The sequence below is a fragment of the Eretmochelys imbricata genome, chromosome 1 (genome assembly GCF_965152235.1).
Source record: "Eretmochelys imbricata isolate rEreImb1 chromosome 1, rEreImb1.hap1, whole genome shotgun sequence".
Lineage (NCBI taxonomy): Eukaryota > Metazoa > Chordata > Testudines > Cheloniidae > Eretmochelys > Eretmochelys imbricata.
In genome coordinates this window covers 6,806,278-6,829,048 of record NC_135572.1, presented here as the reverse complement: position 1 = coordinate 6,829,048, position 22,771 = coordinate 6,806,278, and the positions used below count along the sequence as shown (strand labels likewise).

Genomic DNA, 22,771 nt, shown 5'->3' with positions numbered 1-22,771 from the left:
AGGTCATCCCTCTGTGGGTTTCTTACACCTTGTACTGCAGCACCTGTGGCTCTCACTGTCAGAGAGAGGACACTGGACTAAATGGTCTGATCGATGATACGGTTACTGTATTGGAAAGGAGCCAAGTTTCCCTCATGGGAAAAGACATTCTTATGTGGGCTATGACTTTTTACTCAAGAGAATGGGCACTGGGGGCACAAGTGTTTTGGTGGTTTGGGTTACAGGCCGGCACCTCGGTTATGTCCCTTGTTTCTTTTAGTGAGACACTTTCTTGCAGGCACCCTACTTTGGCTCAGGGAAAAGTTACAGGTGTTAACTGACAAGTGTAAGCAGAGACATGTGTTAACAGCTCACTTGCCAACCCTTCTCATGCCGGAATAACGAAGAAGTTTGCAGAAGATGCAAAACTTGGGAGGTGATAAATGATGAAGAGGTCAGGTCACTGGATTGATCAATCAATCTGGATTGATTGAAAAACTTGGTCGAATCATGTCATAAATATAAAGGGAAGGGTAAACCCCTTTAAAATCCCTCCTGGTCAGAGGAAAAAATCCTCTCACCTGTAAAGGGTTAAGAAGCTAAAGGTAACCTCGCTGGCACCTGACCAAAATGACCAATGAGGAGACAAGATACTTTCACAAGCTGGGAGGAGGGAGAAAAACAAAGGGTCTGTGTCTGTCTGTATGCTGCTTTTGCCAGGGACAGAACAGGAATGGAGTCTTAGAATTTAGTAAATAATCTAGCTAGGTATGTGTTAGATTATGATTTCTTGAAATGGCTGAGAAAATAGCTGTGCTGAATAGAATGAATATTCTTGTCTGTGTGTCTTTTTTGTAACTTAAGGTTTTGCCTAGAGGGATTCTCTATGTTTTGAATCTAATTACCCTGTAAGGTATCTACCATCCTGATTTTACAGAGGTGATTCCTTTACTTCTATTAAAAGTCTTCTTGTAAGGAAACTGAATGCTTTTTCATTGTTCTAAGATCCAAGGGTTTGGGTCTGTGGTCACCTATGCAAATTGGTGAGGATTTTTACCAAACCTTCCCCAGGAAGTGGGGTGCAAGTGTTGGGAGGATTTTGGGGGGAAAGACGTGTCCAAACTACATTTTTTCAGGAACCCAGATAAAGTTTGGTGGTGGCAGTGGAAGTCCAAGGGCAAAGGGTAAAATAGTTTGTACCTTGGGGAAGTTTTAACCTAAGCTGGTAAAAGTAAGCTTAGGAGGTTTTCATGCAGGTCCCCACATCTGTACCCTAGAGTTCAGAGTGGGGAAGGAACCTTGACAAAACAACCAACATGTGTTCTAATATAGCCATGTAGGTATCTACAAAGAATGTAGGCAGTGATCACATGATGGAGCGATATCATAGGAAGTGCAATGACTGTGAACCAGATTTGTGTGCTTGAATGGTTAATTAGCTAAACATGAGCTCCCGGTGTGACCTTGTGGCCAAAAGAGCCTGAGATGGTAACCAAAGAAATCTGAAGGAGAGGTAGAGACCTTTTTTTACCTCTATATTTGGCACTGGTGCAACTGCTGCTGGAATCCTGTCTCCAGTTCTGGTGCCCATGGTTAAAGATGGATGTTGATACACTGAAGAGTTTCAGAGAATAATCACAAGATTTATTAAAAGAGCAGAAAAACTGCCCTACAGTGATAGACGCAAAGATCTCAATCTGTGCAGTTTAACAAAGATGGTTAAGGGGTGACTTGATAAGAGTCTGTAAGTACCTACCCAGGGAACCAATATTTAATAATAGGTTTTTCAGGCTAGCATACAGATGTTTAACAGGATCCAATGGCTGGGAGTTGAAGTTACAGAAATTCTGTCTGGAAATAAGTTTCAAATTCCAGAAACTCTCCTGTCAGTTCATTTTAATTCAAATAAGCGTATCCATCCTTAGAGGCCACAGCATGACTCCAGTTCAAGTTGCTGGAGGATAACGACTGGTGTAAATAGGGCTATTTATTTATGTCCCTACATGTGGATTTAGGGTGAACTCCTGGCTGTTTTCAGCACTTTGCTATTGATATCAATGTGATAAGATTCACCCTAAGTTTTTAACTTTTGGCTATAAGCTGCAAAAATCACTGGTTCGGGTCCTGCTACTGTAAGCCCACTTCTGTAAGGGTGCTGAAAGTGTATGAAGAATACCCCCAGTTTATGTGGCATTCTGAGACCGGGCATGAAAGATGGGGATTCTGTTAGGGGGCTTATTCCTTCACCCACTTACTTCCCTGGTCCTTCTCACATGAACAGAGAGCAACAATACCCGAAGTCCAAAGGTGCAAACAATTCGATGTTTATTGGGGTGAACTTCCAGCAAGCATGATTCCAGTTTCCTTCCTTAGTGTCCCCTTTCCCAGCTCTGACACCACAGAGCCTAACACCTGTGTCCCTGTTCCCATTCCTGCCCTTAGCATAACATGATTCCAATTTCCTTACTCCCATTCCCTGTTCCCATCTCCCCCTTTAGCAAAACATGATTCCAATTTCCTTACCCCCATTCCCTGTTCCCATTTCCCCCTTTAGCAAAACATGATTCCAATTTCCTTACCCCCATTCCTTGTTCCAGTCTCCCCCACCCATCCACACACTTCCTGATTGACTGCAGACTATATAGTAAAACTTGAGTTCTGCTTAGTTATACCTTAACCAATCATTTTCCTGAAATTTAACTAACCAATCCTAACATATTGTAACATGATTATGTAACCAATTATATCCCACCACCTGAATTAGTTTACACCCAGCAAAATTAATTATACAGCAGATAGAAACAATCACAGAACCAGACAGAGATTATACAGACAAACAATAGCAAAGTGGGAACTATAATGACAAAACAATACAGAAGTGAGGATTTCACATCCCAGCTATTGATAAGTGAGTTCTTGCCAGACAGGATGCTATCAAACTAAGTTTCCTTTTACATTTTCTAGGCACTTCCCTTTCTCTGGAGGTGATAGGATCTATCAGGACAGGATTGTATCCTAACAGCCCAATAGCACCTTATTTCAATGTGACTAGTTTGGAATGTGAGGATGTGACCAGTCGCTTCCCAGCTTATGGCTGCCTCTGTTGCTTAGCCAAAGGCCTTAGCCTAAGAACAGGGCCTCAGACTGTCACAATAAGAGAAGGACCTTACACTGGCAGACAGTGATTTTGATTCTTTCTTTTATACCTCTAGAACTAGCCAAGTGATAAGAATACACCTAAATTCTTAGAGTAGAGGCCTTTACCGACAGGCCTGAATATCTATATCCTAACAAATTCCAAAACATGTGGGCCCTGATTTGGCTCTCAGGGAGGCCAGTGTCAATTTGGAGTGACGCAGTGAAGGCCGAATGCGAGAGCAGGATCTGGCCAGTGTGCGACCCATTCTTGTTGTGAAACATCTGGTAACACAGAAACCCACTGCAAGGGCTTCAGCTGCACTTCCGAGTAGGGCAGTGAAGTCGCTGAATTGGAAAAATTGAGTGAACCAGAGGAAAAGCCACGCCGCCCAAAAAAGGAAGCCATTGACAGAGATAGGAGGACACAATAAGAGACAAGGAACTCATCTTAAAAACAAATATTTGTATAAACTATCTCCAATACATATGTACTTTCAATTTTACCAGGCAAATCCCTTGGTGTTTCTGACAATACTAAACAAACAGTGCTGGTGAATTCCTGCCCAGATGGTTCTTCACTTGTACCCTGGAGCCCTTCCTCTGCCCTTAGCAATAACTTTAGTGCAGGAACAGGCAACTCACCGAAATCCTGCTCAGCAGAGCGAAGAAATCTCCATACAGTGACAGGAAGGAAGAGCCCTAAGAATCAAAGTATGAATCTCACATATCTGACACTTGCCATGTTGGGCAGTGATTTTTATGATTCCTCTGTGCAGTCCCTGCAGACTCACAGACTCCCAGACAATTTCCTTGGCTCCATGAGCCATGGGCTGAGCAGAAAATAGACCCTGGAGAACTACAGCTTCAGAGCCTCCCCCCGGGAATGAAGAAATAAATTGCTGATACCAGAGGCTGAAGATTGTTAGGGTAAACTGTCTTGCAGAATGTTGTTCAGCCTAGCAATTGACAATGGTTTTTTTCTTCCCTGTGTATAATGTATAGCCATCTGCAGTATGTGTGGGAATACTGTCACAAGATACGGGACAAAAATACATTGTCAATTGATCGTATACTGCCCATGCAGTTGTAATGTACAGCACATTAACCTCTACAAAGTCAGAGCCACTCTGTGCAGGTGAAATGAAGTGATCTTTAATTTATTCAAGCCGTAGGACATGGAAAACACTTCCTTCTCCCAGGATTCTGGTATCAAAACTATTTGCCCTTTGTGCTGTCTAAAGTGGATATACCTCTGGAAGTTCAAACCCTTCTAATATTTCATCTCCTCTCTGCATCAGGTAATCATCAAAGTTCAATATTGAGTTGATCTTTCAGATATCGATGCAAAAAAGGGGTTGTGCTTTCCTGTGTCAGAATTAGTACAGTGGGACTTCTCCACTTACTGTGGTGTTTGACGTTGTTATGCCCTGTTGGGGTGGGAACACAGTGGTGAAGGAATCAAACAACTGCTAAATCTGGAACTTTTGGACTGGATACAGTCCCTGCCCCATGCTTGCGTCATTGCATAATTTTGGATCCTGAAGGTATGAGCGTGGTGCATTATCGTCCCCGGGGTTGAGTCTGGGAGCCGTGAAAACTGCTGCAACCCTCTAACCACTCAGCTGGGCTGGCCCTTTTCCAAATTGCTTTGCTAGTGATTCAGCCTCTCCAGGCCCTATTATCACCCAACACGACACCAGATGGTGCCACACACCCAAACTGAGCTACCTGAGGGCTTACTTAAGCCACTAAATTTTAAACAGCAGATACTGGGTGTGAGAGGGTTTCCCTTCATCCTCTCCCTTTCTCTGATTGAATCTACCAAGATAAACACAAAGTAACGTCGCTGAGGATTGGCGTGGCTGTTATAATCAAGTGTGTGGCACTTGATGGACTCTTGTGCAGGTGCGCAGATTAGAGGGAACATGGACCCCATCCTGGTGGCCATGGTCTCGTTTAGTAGCCCTTGGTGACACGGTTTGTGCCCGTGTGTTTGATTGCGCAACGCTGGGTGTGGATTGCTCTCTCAAAAACAAATCCCTGAAGTCTTTAAATGCACCTGCTGTGAAGACTGTTAGTAGCAACATTTCCAGGCCTTGCCACACATCAGTCTCCTTTGGCCTCCCATCTTTGGGAGCTTTTTGTATCAAATTGGGCAGTTTCAATAAGAGAACCTCTGCATCCAGAAACTTCTCGTGAGGGGATCTTCTGAGCAATTTCAAATCTCTGATAAGTGGATAGAGCCCTCTGGGTGCTAACTGCTCAGGACTGGAATTTACTATTTTGACAAAAAAGGGGCAAACAGGAATGGGCTTGTGTTTTAAAAGGGTTAAGCTCAGGAGCAGGATGGGGATACTCCTGGACCATGCTGGCTGCACCAAAAAAGGAGAGTCAGTGAGGCTGCCCAGAGGAACGCAGCTCAGGTGTGTAAGACAGCTAAGGAATGGAAACAGACCCCCTATTACACAGGGAGATTTTGGCAAACCAGTAAACTACGTGAAATCACTATTGCTTATTGCTGCAAGCAGCCAAGTCAGCAGGCCATAAATTGGCCATGCAGCAGCCTTACGTTAACGAAGGTAGGGGGAGGGGTTTGGGGTGCCACAGAAAGGGCAGCTTGACCCCACGTCGTTCCTGATAAGAATTCCATTGAAATTGCTGATACATGCATTTTAGGGGCCTCGTTGCATGCAAATTCTGAAAAAACACACCTGGTAAATCGATCACCAGAAGGAAACCTCTTGATTGACCTCGAAACTGCTTGCTTAATAAGTTTCCTTTAAGTGACATGTCATTGTATTCCTAATGTATAAATAAGGGGGGAAATTCTAAATTAGTTTGACTCTTTGGGTGGGTTTCTTCAGGAACTCTCCATCTGGACGCATCTTGGTGTCCTCACCAGCAGACGGAAGTTTGGCCCATGGAAGCCTGTCGCTGTGCTACTTGAGAGCCACACTCAACTTCAGTAATTATCGAGGGTTTGGGGTGTTTTAGTAACCTGTTGCAGACATGTGTAAGTGCTTGAAACTAAGTAAAGTTTTGCTTTAAGTGAACGCACTCTTGTGTTGCTCTGTTTGTGCCAGCCATCTATCTGTCGCATGGCAGTGTCTCCCCTGATTTATTTCCTGACACCACCTCATAGAGAGTAAAAGTTTCCAAGAGTTTTGGGTTGAAAGAACGAGTACTGGGTTAACCATGGCAGCAGTGGTGCCGTGGCGCTGGGCCCAGAGTCAGAAGGGGCCCTGGGCAGCCTGATCACCCCGGCTGGCTGAGCTGGTCAGTAAAGCTGCCCTGCTGTGCCCCTGCCCTGCCTCTTCTGACCCCTGCTCCTCCCCTGCCCCATCCCCACTCCATCCCTTTCTCCCGCAAACCCCCTCACCTGAGCTCTGTGTCCTGGGGGACTGCAGCAGGGTTAGGGCAAGCCCTGCACTCACCGGATGGTGGGAAGTGGAGTGACCTGGTCCCAGCCCACTATGCCCTGCTGGCTCCCAGCTATGCACTGGTGAGTGCTGGGAGACGGTTCCCCTCTGCCCTCCAAGTCCCAAGGCTGGGAGCCAGGGAAGCAGAGCAGAGCGGTCTGGGGCCAGGTCACTCCACTTCCCATCGCCCTGTGAGTGCGGGGTCAGGCTGACCCTGCAATCACCAGGCAGCAGGAAGTGGAGTGACCTGGCCCCAGACCGCTCTGCCAGCTCCAAGCCGTGCCACCGGTGAGTGCTGGGGGGAAGTTTCCCCCCTGCCCCCCAAGCTGGGGAGGAGAAGGAGTTGTGGGGAAGGGGCATGGGATAGGGAAGAGAAGGAGATAGGGGAAGCAGGAGCGGGGAGAAGAAGCAGGGGGAAGGAAGGGGATGTGGTGTGGAGGAGATGGGGCAGTGGGGAAGGGGCATGGGATGGGGAAGGAAGGGGGTGGGAGAAGCAGGGGCACGGGGGAATCTGGAGCCCAGCATGCAGCATCCCCTTGGCAGTAGCTGGGCCTCCTCTCTTAAGCAGGCCCACTGAACACTCACCCTGACAAGCCACACCTCCCCTGCATCTGTACCACGCAAAGAGCCCTGCCCCCCCCGATACTCTACGCACTGAGTCCCAACCACTTGCACCTGGACCCCCCCCCCGTTGAGCCGCAAACACCTTCACCTCAGTCTCCTGCAGAGTCCCTTTGCCCCTGCACCTGGAACCCCCCAATGAGCTTCTGTGCATCCAGATCGCCCACTGAGCCGCCCGCACCCAGACTGCCCCCCAGAGAACTCTCTTACCCCCACCTGGATCCCGCCACACTAAGTCCTGCTGTACTTGGATCCTGCTGTCAGGCTGAGCCTGCTCACCCTACCTAGTGCACCTGGCACAGAGGGGCAGAGCCCCACGGTTTTTCTGGGGCAGGCCTGTCCCTTGTACTGTGTCAGGGTCGGGTGCAGCCTCACTGCTAAGTCCCAGTCCTGGGGTGGGGTAGAGGGATCCTGCAGGGTAATCTTCCACCTCCATGTAACCAGTGGCCTGTGCTCCCCACTGCCCAGTTGGAGCATCCAAATTTATTTATTGACAAAAATAAATGTGCAGAATTTTAAGATATTGTGCGCAGACTTTTTAATTTTTTGGCACAGAATCCCCTCAGGAATATGCGGTGCTGTGCAGCTGTGATGTGGGACTGTGAGGAAGGTGGTGGGCAGTGGGGAGGTCTATGGGCAGGAAGATGCTGGGTGAGTGTTTTGTACAGTGTGCTGTGCAGTTGTTTTGGGAGGCCAGCGAGGAAGGTCTCTGGGAGGGGTGGGGGCTGGGCATAAGGGTGGGGCACTGGGAAGGGGGGTGGTGTGGTGCGGGCCCACCCTCAAGGGGAAGGGGCATACTGGCAGCACAGGGATGGGCAGGCCAGTTTGCCTCAGGCAGCTGCAAGTTCATAAACAGTGCCCTCCTGCTGGGCTGTGCAGAGCGGGGATGCTCCCGTTGCACTGTGCCTCATTGCCCCAAACCCGCCCTTTTCTCTGGAGACTGACCATCCCGCCCTCCTGCACCTTGTCCCATGGGGGCTCACAAATATGTTTGGCACTGGGTGACAAAAAGTTAATACAGCCCTGGAAAGAACCCTGGGTAACAGAATTTGGAGGCCCCAGCAAAGATTGTATAGAGGAAGGAAACAGATGGTGAAAACAATTTGTAGTTTGTCCCTTGCAATTGGAGGTAAAAGACGGTGGGATGGGGTCGCTCCCTACAAGTTCCCGTGTCACAGTTCGTGAGTTAATTTATGGATAGATTCCGTTACTGGGACTCAGAACTCAGGCTGGTTGCCTGCTCAGTGGAGTAATTACGTCCAGAGACAGGGATCCAACTGGAAAGAAAGAACAGTTGAAAATGATGTTGGGAAACAGCTTGAGAGATTTTGTTGAAGAGTATGGGGGTAACGGACCCTGGAAGCCTTCATTGGCCCCAGAGCCTTTCTGCAGCTGCACAATTAACGGGATGTCTGGGTTAGTGCGGGAAAGTGGGGAGGTCCGAATGTTAGGGCAATGAAAAAGGCTGCTTTACAGGGGTTGTGGATAGTTGAGACATCACTGGATCAGGAGATAGATCAGCTAAAAGACCAGGTGCAGAAATTGGAAAGAATCAGAGCTAAAAGGAAAGAGAAGGGATTAATTTGAAGGCAGAATCTGATGCTCTCAGAGCTACGTCTCTGACAGAAGCAGCACAGATTGGAGGAATGCAGAAGCATTGGGAATACTTGGTGGGTTTGTCCCCTGTGTGACTAAAAACAACCCACTCCCTAGTGAAGTATGTACTCATTAGTAAAATCAACAGCGGCCACCTAGCCAGTGCTCATTTGGCAAAATGGACCCTTGCTTTGTTAAACAAAAATGTAGATATGGATAAAACCCCGGTACTGTCCTCAATCCCTTACAGCTTCCTGATAGAGGGGAAAGAGCACAAATGCCCGTGATCTGAGCCACTTCCTCAGGAGCTGTCACTCTTTAAGTGAGCGGCCATGCTGAGTGAGATGCTGAGAATAGCAGATATTGCTTGGTTTGTTGACAGCTCTTGTTTTTACGAAAACAGTCATCCTTGCAGGCTTCACTGCTGTAAAGGTGCCTACGGCTGAGGTGCTGAGGGGACAGCATACACCATATTGTGCCCAAGCAGCCGAAATTGTGGCTATAGCAGTAGCCCTCGAAAATACCCCCACCACTCAGGAGGTAACCATTTTCCCAGGCTCAGACTGGGTCCTTTGGTCCCTAGCGGATTGGGTTCCAGAATGGAAAAAGAGAGGGATGAGGTCTACAGATAGGTAACCCATAGTCCATGCCGACAAACTGACATATATGTGGGCATTCGCCTAGGCCTGGGATACTGTCATTCACTTGAGAAAAGTCAGATCACACAGGAAGGGGACTGAGGAGTCAAAATGGAATAATCGGGCAGATAAGGAAGCAAGGAGGGTGGCTACAGAAAGAAAATTGTGGCAGCCAAGAATTGGGGTTGGTGGTCCTATAGCAGCAGCCAGAAAAGGAGACTCAGTTCAAATAGATTTAATAAAGCCTCTAAAGCCAGGATCCAGGCCTGACAGAATTAGTGAAAAAGGGAAAGCACCAGGAATGGAAAGTGTGGCAGAATGAATCAAAATTAATTTGAGCAACTAAGGAACCAGAAGCAGTCTGGGTGGTTCCTGTAGCCGTAAGAATAGAAATGATTTCCCTAGCTCACGATGGGGGACACCTAGGAGCAGAGAAAACCTTAACCTGATTGTAGTCTGCCAGCTGGTGGCCACACATGAGCAGTGACGTAGTACAGTTTGTGAATAACTGTCTACTATGTGCAGCCCATAATGCTGATCCCAAAATAATCAAAGGTCCTCTGAGACATCAAAGAATAGAGGGGCCATGGGCCTGACTGCAAATTGATTTTATTGGGCCCCTACCCAGAACTGGCTATATACTGCAAAACAGGAAGAGCGCAGAGTCATGGTTACCGTGCATCATAATGCCAATAGAATTAAATGGGTATTTGCAAGAATTGACCAGGACCTGTCACGCCTCTGGTGGGAAGTGTTATTAGGATGGTCGCCCACTGGCAAAGGCATCCAGAATTTGTTCCTACACCCCATCATAGTTATCTTGGGGTGCCAAATAGGAGTGGTTTTTGTTACCAGCCTAATGACATGCTGGACCTGGTGCAAAAGCTGGCAATTGCAAGTCCCCTGACAGATGAGTCAGTGGTTACTCCCACCAGCAATCGTACCACCAGGAAAGGAACATATTGAACTTGTTGCCCCTCCCTTAAAAGGGAAATGGAGCTATCACTTGTCAATTGCTATGCTGGTATGGAAAGCCAATAAGAAGATCATTTGCTCGGTTTCAGCTGAGAGCCTTCAGCTGTCATTGGATCTCAGCTAGGTGCATCCAGAAAAAAAGGTGTGACAGCAATCATATAAAGCCCCCCTTGTGTGAAAGGTGACCTTTAAGGAGGGGAACTGTACGGGGAGATTATGGCAAACCAGTAAACTGCCTGAAACCACTATTGATTACTACTAAAAGCAGCCAAGTCAGCAGGCCATAAATTGACCATGCAGCAGCCTTAACTTAACCAAGTCAGGAGGGAAGGGGGTTTTGGGTGCCACTTAAAGGGCAGCTTGACCCCGCGTCATTCCTGATAAGAATTCTGTTGAAATAGCTGATACATGCATTTTAGGGGCCTCAAGGCGCGCAAACTCTGAAAAAAACACACCTGGTTAATTGATGACCAGAAGGAAACCTCTTGCTTAACCTCAAAAAACTGCTTGCTTAACAAGTTTTCTTTAAGTGACATGTCATTGTATTACTAATATATATATATTAGGGGGGAAAATTTGAATTAGTTGGACTCTTTGGGTGGGTTTTTTCAGGAACGTTAAGTCTGGACACATCTTGGGGTCCCCACCAGCAGATGGAAGTTTGGCCAATGGAAGCCTGTCCCTGTGCAACTCGAGAGCCACTCTCAGTTTTGGTAATTTTCAAGTGTTGGGGGTGCTTTACTAACCTTTTGCGGATGTGTCAGGGTTCCCTCCCACTCTGAGCTCTAGGTTACAGATGTGGGGACCCGCAAGAAAAAAACCCTAAGCTTATTTTTACCAGCTTAGGTTAAAAACTTTCCCAAGGCACAAATTTTGCCTTGTCTTTGAACAGTATGCTGCCACCACCAAGTGATTTAGACAAAGAACATGGGAAAGGACTATTTGGAGTTCCTATTTCCCAAAAAATATCCCCCCAAGACTTACACCCCCCTTTCCTGGGGCGGCTTGAGAAAAAACAAGATGAGCACAAACCAGCCTTGATTTTTAACACCCAAAAAACCCAATCAGATTCTTAAAAAAAAACCAGAACTTTATTAGAAGAACAAAAAAAGACAAGAGAACAATTCTATATGATCAGAATGAAAGATAATCTTACAGGCAGTCAGATTCAAAACATAAAGAATCCCTCCAGGCAAAACCTTAAGTTACAAAAAGACACAAAAACAGGAATACACATTTCTTCCAGCACAGTGAATTTCACAAGCCAAAACAAAGAAAACCTAACACATTTTCTAGCTAGATTATTTACTAACTTTACAGGAGTTGGAGGGCTTGCATCCTTGATCTGTTCCTGGAAAAGGTATCACACAGACAGACAAAAGCCTTTCCCCCGCCTCCAGATTTGAAAGTATCTTGTCCCCTCATTGGTCGTTATGGGTCAGGTGCCAGCCAGGTTACCTGAGCTTCTTAACCCTTTACAGGTAAAAGGACTTTGCCTCTGGCCAGGAGGGATTTTATAGCACTGTATACAGAAAGGTGGTTACCCTTCCCTTTATATTTATGACAGGATGTGTGTAAAACTAAGTAAAGTTTAGCTTTAAGTGAAAGCACTCTGTTTGTTCCAGCCATCTATCTGTTGGATGGCCATGTCTCCCTTGATTTATTTCCTGACACCACCTTGTACAGAGTAAAAGTTTCCAAGAGCTTTGGATTGAAAGAACCACAGGTAACACTATGGTCGCAGGGAAACTCCTTGCGGAGTGTTGTCCTCCTGGATGGATTGATGGCTGTTTTGGCCAGTGCCAGCAGTCTGATGAGGTCTTCTGATTCAATGGTGTTACCCTGCTGGTAGGGTGGGCTTTAGCATGGAGGGGCTTTGGTTAAGAGACTAGGAGACCTCTCCATAAAACACATGTCATTTACTGAGTGATACGGAAGCATATATACACAATAGTAAACACATGCTCTGTATGATTCATCATAATGCCAGCTTTGTTCTTGCTACGGGGGCCCTCCAGATCACAAGATTAGGGGTCCCTTGCTTGCTGTCCTTCAGTGTCTGAATAATAAAACAACTCCCCACTCTGTCCTACCCTCTATGCTCTGAGGCAAACAACCCACTGTGTATTTACAAACTTCAAAACAAACCCATCTCTAGGCAAACTTTTCTCATTTCCCCACCAATAAACAATGGTGGCCACCTACTAATCATAATCATTGTCTATGAACTCTGTGCACGGCAGGGCTGCACTGTCTCTCTAGCTATGATCTCTGCCCATGGTCCAAGGGCACAGTCATCTTACTCTTCAGTGGGGCCATGGATATGAGAGAAGGGCAAGCACTGTTGTGCTCCCCAGTCCTTGAACCAATTGTCCAGAACCTCTCAGATTCACACCAGCTAGTTCTGCTGTCTGGACTGCTTCTCTGGCCCTTCTGTTTCTGGCTGCTGTTGCTCTGCCTCCAGCTTATCTTGAATAATTGCCAGATTTCTATTGCATTATTAGCCCGAAGTGACTTAAAAACTAAGCCAGAAATAGCTCAATCTATTTCTTAAAACAATGGGGTTCTTTTTAATTAACACATTGGACTATACATCAAAAAAGGAATGGAGATTTGATTAGATATTTAGCACATATATGATGGTTTTTTTTAAAAAAAACTACTAGGTCCTGCAGGAGTTGGTGCACGTTAGCAAAGAAGCTGTGAGATGACAATCAAATTCAAAATGAAAACCCCAGTACTGGTATTTGTATCCTGGTTGAGGGTTGACAGGTGTTTGAAACTACAACAAGAGAATGACAGTGTTAAATATAACACAAAAGCAGCAGCAAACGTAGGTAGTCTAAAAACAACAATCACATTATTATGTTATTTATTTTTAATGGCATTCGATGACGTAAGCCAATGTCCATATTTTGAGTTGAATTAGTTTGTTACAGTTAGTCTCAAAAGGGCAAAATTTCATACTCGTTGTCTTTGTTGGCAGAAGAATGCTTCTGCTGCTGCTCATATATATCAGCAATGACCAGAGCAATCATTTATTTCATTGATGCAAACTCTTCACAACAGATTTTTGTCTTTGCATATAGAACTTAATAAGAATATTTTCTAAAAGTTTCTCTAGAATCTTGTTGCACAGTTTTATTTTTATGAAGTTAATCTGAAAAAAACCAATCATGAAACTGAAGCATTGCTAAAAGGTAGCAACAGTAATGAAAGAGCAAACAAGCCAAGTTCACTGAAGTCTTTGTCCTCAGCCGAATCTTTATGTTTGACAACTTCAACCCCAAGCTACTCAACTTCGTTTTCCTGAGTATGTGGCCAGGGAACCATAGGCAAAACTATCCACTGCTGCTTCAACTGTCCAAGGTCTCCACAAACCCATGGCAAAAATGAGATATCAGCCAATCTAGATTATGCCAAGCTGAGCGCAATAGAAGGACTTAGTATTGCAAGGGATTCAATCACCTCGACAGGTGGTGGCAATCTCTGTTTCATCTGTTTCAAAAATGCCAATATGAAATCTCAACATCTACTTTTGACATTTTTGACAACGTGAACAGTTAGTGTTGGTTCTGAAAATTCTTACTGAAAAGCGACTGTGCAAAGTGGTCAGTAATTTGACTCAACAGGTATTGTCATAGTTTACTACAGAAGTCCTGTTCTCAAAAATACATCGTTTCACAACTCTCACCAACAAGCTCTAGAAGAATGTTCTCAATTCCTGCAGCAGCTTTCCTACATTATCACTTTCAACCTGCAAAATTTAGTTTATCCTCCAGGCTTCCTGAATTACTGGACATAGCAAAATTAGGTAGATTTTACTCTCTGGATCACTGCACATATGAAAAAGAAGTCCAGCATTGCAGTTTCTTTCTTTGTTTTTAGCTATCTGAAAGCATAGCTTTATTTCATCAAACTGATCAAGAATCCTGTTCACACAGGGACTGATGCAAAGCCATCTGGCTTCAGAAATCTGCAGTATCTTCTGGTAGTCTGGAAGTCACGGAAAGGCTGAGTGACAGGTTGTGTGGGTTTGGGGACTGATTGGTGATGTCGAATGAGATCATGTGATGGTCAGAGAGAGGGAACTTCGCAACGGAGAGAGCAGTGCTTAGTGATGGAGTGATAAGACATGAGGTGTGAGGAACTTTTCAGTCTGTTAACTTGTACAATGTTGAGCTCAGCCAAACTGGGACAGAGCACCCTTGATTATTGAGGAGATCTCCTTTCCCCATCTTGTCCCAGAGGATTAAAGTCAATGGCCCCAGGCAATCACCTTCTGTAGATGTACTTGACCACTTTGTCATGAAGCTCTTTGGTTTTGACCCCATAAATGATCGGGTTGATCACGGGGGGGATGAGAAAGAAGAGGTTTGCCAAGATTATGTGAACATGGGGAGTGATGCTCTGACCAAACCGGTGTGTCAGAGTGGAGAAAAAGAAGAGAGTAAAAGATGTCATCATTACACAGATGTGGGCTGTGCAGGTGTTGAGGGCTTTCAGACAGGATTTCTTGGAGGAGATTCTGAGGACAGCCCTGATGATCAGACTGTAGGACAGAGCAACCATTGTCAGATCTAACCCAATGACTACAAATGCCATCACCAAGCTGTAAATCCTGTTCACAGTGGTGTCCCCACACGACATCTTCACCACAGCCATGTGCTCGCAGTACGTGTGGGGGATAATGCGGTTGGTACAGAATGGCTGCCTACTCAGAAGCAGGGGCAGGGGCAGCATGAGGAGAACAGCTCTTATCAAACCCACAAGCCCTAGCTTAACTATTCTTGCATTGGTGAGGATGGTGGCGTATCTCAGAGGGATGCATATGGCAACATAGCGATCAAAGGCCATTGTCACGAGGACAGCCGACTCCATAATAGAAACTGAGTGAAGGAAGAACATCTGGGTGAGGCAGCCACCTACGGTAATGCCTTTCAAATTGAACCAAAATATGCACAGTGCCTTTGGCATGACGGAGGTAGATGTGCCGATGTCTGTGAGTGCCAGCATGCAGAGCAGCAGATACATCGGTTTGTGGAGGGACTGCTCTTTGCCTACAACAAACAGAAGCATGACATTTCCAAACAGGCCGATAATGTAGAATATAGAGAACGGGATGGAGATCCAGATGTGGGAAGCTTCGAGGCCAGGGATGCCCATTAGGATAAATGGTGAAGTGTCAGAAGTGGTGAGGTTGAAAGCTGCCATGAGGTGATTGATCAGTCAATCGGGCTCAGAAATGCTCAAGATTCCTGTGAAGGGAGAAAATCACAGTTAGGGGGTTACACAGTTTATAACAAATATTTCATAGTTATTAACAATCTAGAAGGGGGGGTTAGCAGTGAGATGGCAACATTTAAATATGGCACCCAATTATTTAGGTTCTAGTCAAGTCCAGAGAAGTCCTGAGAGGGAGCTAACCAAGCCATGTGAATGGCACATGACCTTCAATGTCAATAACTGCAACATGTATGCCCATTGGAGTAAAAACCTTGAACTCCTAAAACACCTAACAAGGTTGTAATTTAACTGTGTGAGCTCAGGACAGGGACGTGGGTGTCATGGTGCACAGCCCTATGAAACCCTGCTTGCAGAGCAAGCAGGGACAGAAATTAAGCAAAACACTGGAAACCAGGAGGAGAGGGATGGGCAATCATACAGAAAATACAATGCCATGAGATCAGTCAGTCAATGTTTCACCCTCCTCAGGACTCCTCTGTGTAGTACTGGTCACCCTTCTCACACAGGATATTTCATAACTAGAGGGGTCCATGTTAGGGCAATGAGAATGATGAAGGAAAGAGGTTTAAAAGACTGGTATTGTTACCTTACAAAGGACATGAATAAGAGGAGATATGAGAAAAGTCTGTAAAATACTGACTTGAAGGAGAGAGGGAGAATACGTGCTCGATCTTCTCTCTATCACAAGATCAAGAGGACATTCAATTACACTGAAACATGGCAAATTCAAAACAGATAAAAAAAGAATGGTATATTCACTTGATGCCTAATTAGACTGAGGAACTCGTTGCCACAAAACAAAGTTGAGGTCAGGCGCTAAGCAAGAATCAGAAGGTTTTGTACATATACATGGAAAATGACACTATTCAGTTACAATAGTTACAGCTAAATGAATATTTTGGAAAACCTATATGGCCACATGTTTCAAGACACAAGCCAATCTCTAACTGTTAGGCATTATGGTGACATCCTCCTGTTAGTCAGGTCATCCCTCTGTGGGTTTCTTACACCTTGTACTGCAGCACCTGCGGCTCTCACTGTCAGAGAGAGGACACTGGACTAAATGGACCATAGGTCTGATCCATGACACAGTTCCTATATTGGAAAGGAGCCAAGTTTCCCTCATGGAAAAATACATTCTCATGCTGGTCCATGACTTTGTACCCAAGAGAATGGGCACCGGGGGCACAAATCAGTGCCTGAAAGAAAGACAGTTGCAGGCCCCCAGCTTTGTCTGAGGGAAAAGTGACAGGTGGTAACTGACAAGTGTAAGCAGAGATATGTGTCAACAGCTCACATGCCAGTCCTTCTCATGCTGGAATATGGAAGAAGTTTGCAGATGATGCAATAATTGCAGGGTGATAAATAATGAAGAGGTCAGGTCACTGATTCAGAGAAATCTGGATTGATCGGAAAACTTGGTGGAAGCAACTAACATGTGTTCTAATATAGACATATAGATATCTACAGAGAATGTAGGCAATGCTCACATGATGCGGCGATATCATGGGAAGCATAAAGAAAAGGAGTACTTGTGACACCTTAGAGATTAACAAATTTATTGGAGCATAAGCTTTCGTGAGCTACAGCTCACTTCATCAGATGCATTCAGTGGAAAATACCTACTGAACGCTATTCCTACCTACATGCCTCCAGCTTTCATCCAGACCACACCACATGATCCATTGTCTACAGCCAAACTCTACGATACAACCGCATTTGCTCCAACCCCTCAGACAGACAAACACCTAAAAGATCTCTATCAAGCATTCTTACTACTACAATACCCACCTGCTGAAGTGAAGAAACAGATTGACAGTGCCAGAAGAGTACCCAGAAGTCACCTACTACAGGACAGGCCCAACAAAGAAAATAACAGAACGCCACTAGCCATCACCTTCAGCCCCCAACTAAAACCTCTCCAACGCATCATCAAGGATGTAAAATCTATCCTGAAGGATGACCCATCACTCTCACAGATCTTGGGAGACAGGCAAGTTCTTGCCTACAGACAGCCCCCCAACCTGAAGCAAATACTCACCAACAACCACACACCACACAACAGAACCACTAACCCAGGAACCTATCCTTGCAACAAAGCCCGTTGCCAACTGTGCCCACATATCTATTCAGGGGACACCATCATAGGGCCTAATCACATCAGCCACACTATCAGAGGCTTGTTCACCTGCACATCCACCAATCTGATATATGCCATCATGTGCCAGCCATGTACATTGGTCAAACTGGACAGTCTCTACGTAAAAGATTAAATGGACAAAAATCAGACGTGAAGAATTATAACATTGAAAAACCAGTTGGAGAACACTTCAGTCTCTTTGGTCACTCGATTACAGACCTAAAAGTTGCAATTCTTCAACAAAAAGTCTTCAAAAACAGACTCCAACGAGAGACTGCTGAATTGGAATTAATTTGCAAACTGGATACAATTAACTTAGGCTTGAATAGAGACTGGAAGTGAATGGGTCATTACACAAAGTAAAACTATTTTCCCATGTTTATTCCCCCCCTCCACCCCCCCCACTGTTCCTCAGACATTCTTGTCAACTGCTGGAAATGGCCCACCTTGATTATCACTACAATAGGTCCCCCCTCCCCCCACTGTCCTGCTGGTAATAGCTCACCTTAAGTGATCACTCTCCTTACAGTGTGTATGGTAACATCCATTGTTTCATGTTCTCTATGTTTATAAATCTCCCCACTGTATTTTCCACTGAATGCATCCAATGAAGTGAGCTGTAGCTCACAAAAGCTTATGTTCAAATAAATGTGTTAGTCTCTAAGGTGCCACAAGTCATCCTTTTCTTTTTGTGAATACAGACCAACACGGCTGCTACTCTGAAACATGGGAAGGATAATGACTCTGAACTCAATTTGGGGGCATGAACATGTAATTAGCTAAACATGAGGTCCCGGTGTGACCTTGTGGCCAAAAGAGCCTGAGATGATAACCAGGGAAATCTGAAGGAGAAGTAGAGATGTTATTTTACCCTTATATTGCGCACTGGTGCAACTGCTGCTGGAATCCTGTGTCCGGTTCTGGTGCCCATGGTTAACGATGGATGTTGATACACTGATGAGGGTTTAGAGAAGAATCACAAGATTTAGAAAAGGAGTAGAAAATGTGCCCTATAGTGATAGACTCAAAGATCTCAATCTGTGTAGTTTAACAAAGATGGTTAAGGGGTGACTTGATAAAAGTCTGTAAGTACCTACTCGTGGAACCAATATTTAATAATAGGCTTTTCAGGCTAGCATACAGGGGTGTAACAGAATCCAATAGCTGGAAGCTGAAGTTATAGAAATTCTGTCTGGAAATAAATTTGAAACTCCAGTAACTCTCCTCTTAGTTCATGTCATCAATATACAGGGAAGGATAACCACCTTTCTGTATACAGTGCTATAAAATACCTCCTGGCCTGAGGCAAAATCCTTTCACTTGTAAAGGGTTAAGAAGCTAAGGTAACCTGGCTGGCACATGACCCAAAATGACCAATGAGGGGACAAGATACTTTCAAATCTGGAGGGAGGGGAAAAGGTTTTGGTCTGTCTGTATGAGACCTTTGCCAGGAACAGATCAAGGATGCAAGCCCTCCAACGCCTGTAAATTTAGTAAGTAATCTAGCTAGACAATGCATTAGGATTTGCTTTGTTTTGGCTTGTAAATTCACTGTGCTGGAGGAAATGTGTATTCCTGTTTTTGTGTCTTTTTGTAACATAAGGTTTTGCCTAGAGGGATTCTCTGTGTTTTGAATCTGACTGCCTGTAAGATTATCTTCCCTTCTGATCTTACAGAGTTGTTCTCTTATCTTTTTTTGCTCTTCTAAAAAAGTTCTCTTTGCCATTGATCTCAATGGGATGAGATTCACCCTGAGTTTTTAACTTTTGGCTATAAGCTGCAAAAATCACAGGTTTGGGTCCTGCTAGAATGAGCCCACTTCTGTAAGGGTGCTGAAAGTGAATGAAGGAAACCCACAGTTTTGTGGTGTTCTGAGACCGGGCATGAAAGATGGGGATTCCAAAACATGTGGGCCCTGATTTGGCTCTCAGGGAGACGAGCGTCAATCTGGGGTGACCCAGTGAAGGTCAAATGTGAGAGCAGAATCTGGCCGGTGTGCGACACATTCTTGTTGTCAACCTCCTGGTAACACAGATACTCACTGCAAAGGCTTTGGCTACACTTCCTAACAGGTGGGTGAAATCGCTTAATTGGTAAACTTGAGTGAACCAGAGGAAAACCACACCTCCCCAAAAAGGAAGCTCTTGAGACAGATATAAGGATGAAGTAAGGGAGAAGGAACTGATCTTAAAAACAAATATTTGTCTAAACTATCTGCAATACATATGTACTTTCAATTTTACCAGCTAAATCCCTTGGTGTTTCTGACAATACTAAACAAACAGTGCTGGTGAATTTCTGCCCAGATGGTTCTTCACTTGTACCCTGGAGCCCTTCCTCTGCCCTTAGCAATAGCTTTAGTACAGGAACAGGCAACTCACCGAAATCTTGCACAGCAGAGAGAAGAAATCTCCATACAGTGACAGGAAGGAAGAGCCCTACATATATGACACTTGCCATGTTGGGCAGTGATTTTTATGATTCCCCTGTACAGTCCCTGCAGACTCTCAGATTGGCCAGGACTCCTAGACAATTCCCATGGCTTTATGAGCCATGGGCAGAGCAGAAAATAGACCCTGGAGGACTACAGATTGAGATCCTCTCTCAGGAGTGAAGAAATAATTTGCTGATACCAGGGGATGAAGATTGTCAGGGTAAACTGTCTTGCAGAATGTTGTTCAGTCTAGCAATTGATGAAGGGTTTTTTTCCCCCGTGTATAATGTACAGCCATCTGCACTGTGTGTGGGAATACTGCCACAAGATACGGGACAAAAAAACATTTTCAATCGATTGTAGCTGCATACTGCCCATGCAGTTGTAATGTACAGGGCATTAACCTCTATGAAGTAAAACACTTTCTTCTCCCAGGATTCTGGTATCAAAGCTATTGGCCAGTATCCCTTTGTGCAGTCTAAAGTGGATATACATCTGGAAGTTCAAACCCTTCTAATATTTCATCTCCTCTCTGCATCAGGTAATCATCAAAGTTCAATATTGTGTTGATCTTTCAGAAATCGATGCAGAAAACGGGTTGTGCTATCCTGTGTCAGAATTAGTACAGTGGGACTTCTCCACTCACTGTGGTGTTTGATGTTGTTATGCACTGCTGGGGTGAGAACACAAGGGTAAAGGAATCAAACAACCACTATATCTGGATCTTTTGGACTGGATACAGTCCCTTCCCCATGCTTGCATCACAGATGCCTGGGGGCTGAATTTTGGATCCTGAAGGTGTGAGTGTGGTGGTTTATCGGCCCTGGGCTTAGTCTGGGAGCCATGAAAACTTCTGAGACCTTTTAACCACCCAGCTGGGCTGGCCCTTTTCCACACTGCTTTGCTGGTGATTCAGCCTCTCCAGGCCCTGTTGTCACATAACACGGCATCAGATGGCGCCACACCCAAACTCAGCTATTTGGGAGCTTACTTAAGCCATGAAATTTCAAACAGAAGACACTGGGTGTTAGAGGGTTTTCCTGTCACCCTCTCCCTTTCTCTGACTGAATCTATCAAGATAAACACAAAGTAAGGTCGCTGAGGATTGGTGTGGCTGTTATAATCAAGTGTGTGGCACTTGATGGACTGTTGTGCAGGTGAGCAGCTTAGAGGGAACATTGACCCCATCCTGGTGGCCATGGTCTCGTTTAGTAGCCCTTGGTGCCACGGTTTGTGCCAGTGTGTTTGATTGTGGAACACTGGGTGTGGATTGCTCTCTCAAAAACAAATCCCTGAAGTCTTTAAATGCACCTGCTGTGAAGACTGTTAGTAGCAACATTTCCAGGCCTTGTCACATGTCAGTCTGCTTTGGCCTCCCATCTTTGGGGGCTTTTTGTATCAAGTTGGGCAGTTTCAATAAGGGAACCTCTGCATCCAGAAACTTCTCATGAGGGGATTGTCTGGGCAAATTCAAATCCCAGGTAAATGGATAGAGCCCTCCAGGTGCTATCTGCCCGGGACTGGAATTTACTATTTTGACAAAGAAGGGGCAAACAGGAATGTGCTTGTGTTTTAAAAAGTTTAAGCTCAGGAGCAGGTTGGGGACACTCCTGGACCATGCCAGCTGCACCAAAAAAGGAGTCCAGGGAGTCAGTGAGGCTGCCCAGAGGAACGCAGCTCAGGTGTGTAAGACAGCTAAGGAACGGAAACAGACCCCCTATTGCACAGGGAGATTTTGGCAAACCAGTAAACTGCGTGAAAACACTATTGCTTATTGCTGCAAGCAGTCAAGTAAGCAGGCCATAAATCGCCATACAGAAGCCTCAGCTTAACAAGCTTTTGGGTGCAAGAGAAAGGGTAGCTTGACCCCCACATCCTTCCTGATAAGAATTGTGTTTAAATTGCTGATACATGCATTTTAGGGGTGTAAGCAGAGTCAGGATGAGCTCCACCCTGACATCTGGTGGTGAGGTGTGGCAAGTTGTGGAAAAGAACTTCAGGGGCCGATCTCATTTGCATAGGCACACCCACCCCGCCTAGAATGAGGCCATAGCTGCCCAAATGGTCACTTTGGCTGCTGTGGGATCCCTAGTGTCTCTGTTATTAGGGCAGAAAGAATACATTGTTATTACCCTGATTATGGGAATCAAGGACAGTGGAACTGTACTTGGCCTTTCGTTATGATGGAGGGACTCACCATCAACTAAGTCGCACTCGCTAGGCAAGGGACATGGGTTCCAAAACTCTGTGAATTGAGAGAGGCTGGGGACAAGTATTAATACTTAGTGGCATGGGTTCCTGGGTGAGGGTCTTACATGCTAATTGCACTTTCTCCTCTCTCCACTGTGGAATATCAGAGCTAATTTTGATTCCATTAGGAGTCTAGTTACAGGCTGCTGAGCTCACTTTGGGCTAATGGTGCACCAGCACTGAGGCTCCCCTACTACAAGCTGAAGTCACCAAAGAGCTGACCTGACTAAGAGATGAAATCACTGAGCATTGTGTTAAGTAGTGGGGGAGCCTGAAGATGTATTGTGGAGCAGTTTGTGGGACGGCTGGAGTGCCTTGTGGACAGGCTGGTGGA

At 45.4% G+C, this 22,771-nt stretch overlaps 1 protein-coding gene across 1 annotated transcript; it reads right to left on the bottom strand.

Moving 5' to 3' along the window:
- Positions 1–14,641: 14,641 nt before the first annotated feature.
- Positions 14,642–16,118, bottom strand: LOC144279013 (olfactory receptor 52P1-like). Its single transcript, XM_077840434.1, has 2 exons — positions 16,073–16,118; positions 14,642–15,624 (listed from the first exon to the last, which is right to left on the bottom strand). Exon 2 carries the CDS (start codon positions 15,578–15,580, stop codon positions 14,642–14,644), a length of 939 nt encoding a protein of 312 aa, XP_077696560.1. The 5' UTR covers positions 15,581–15,624; positions 16,073–16,118.
- Positions 16,119–22,771: the final 6,653 nt, after the last annotated feature.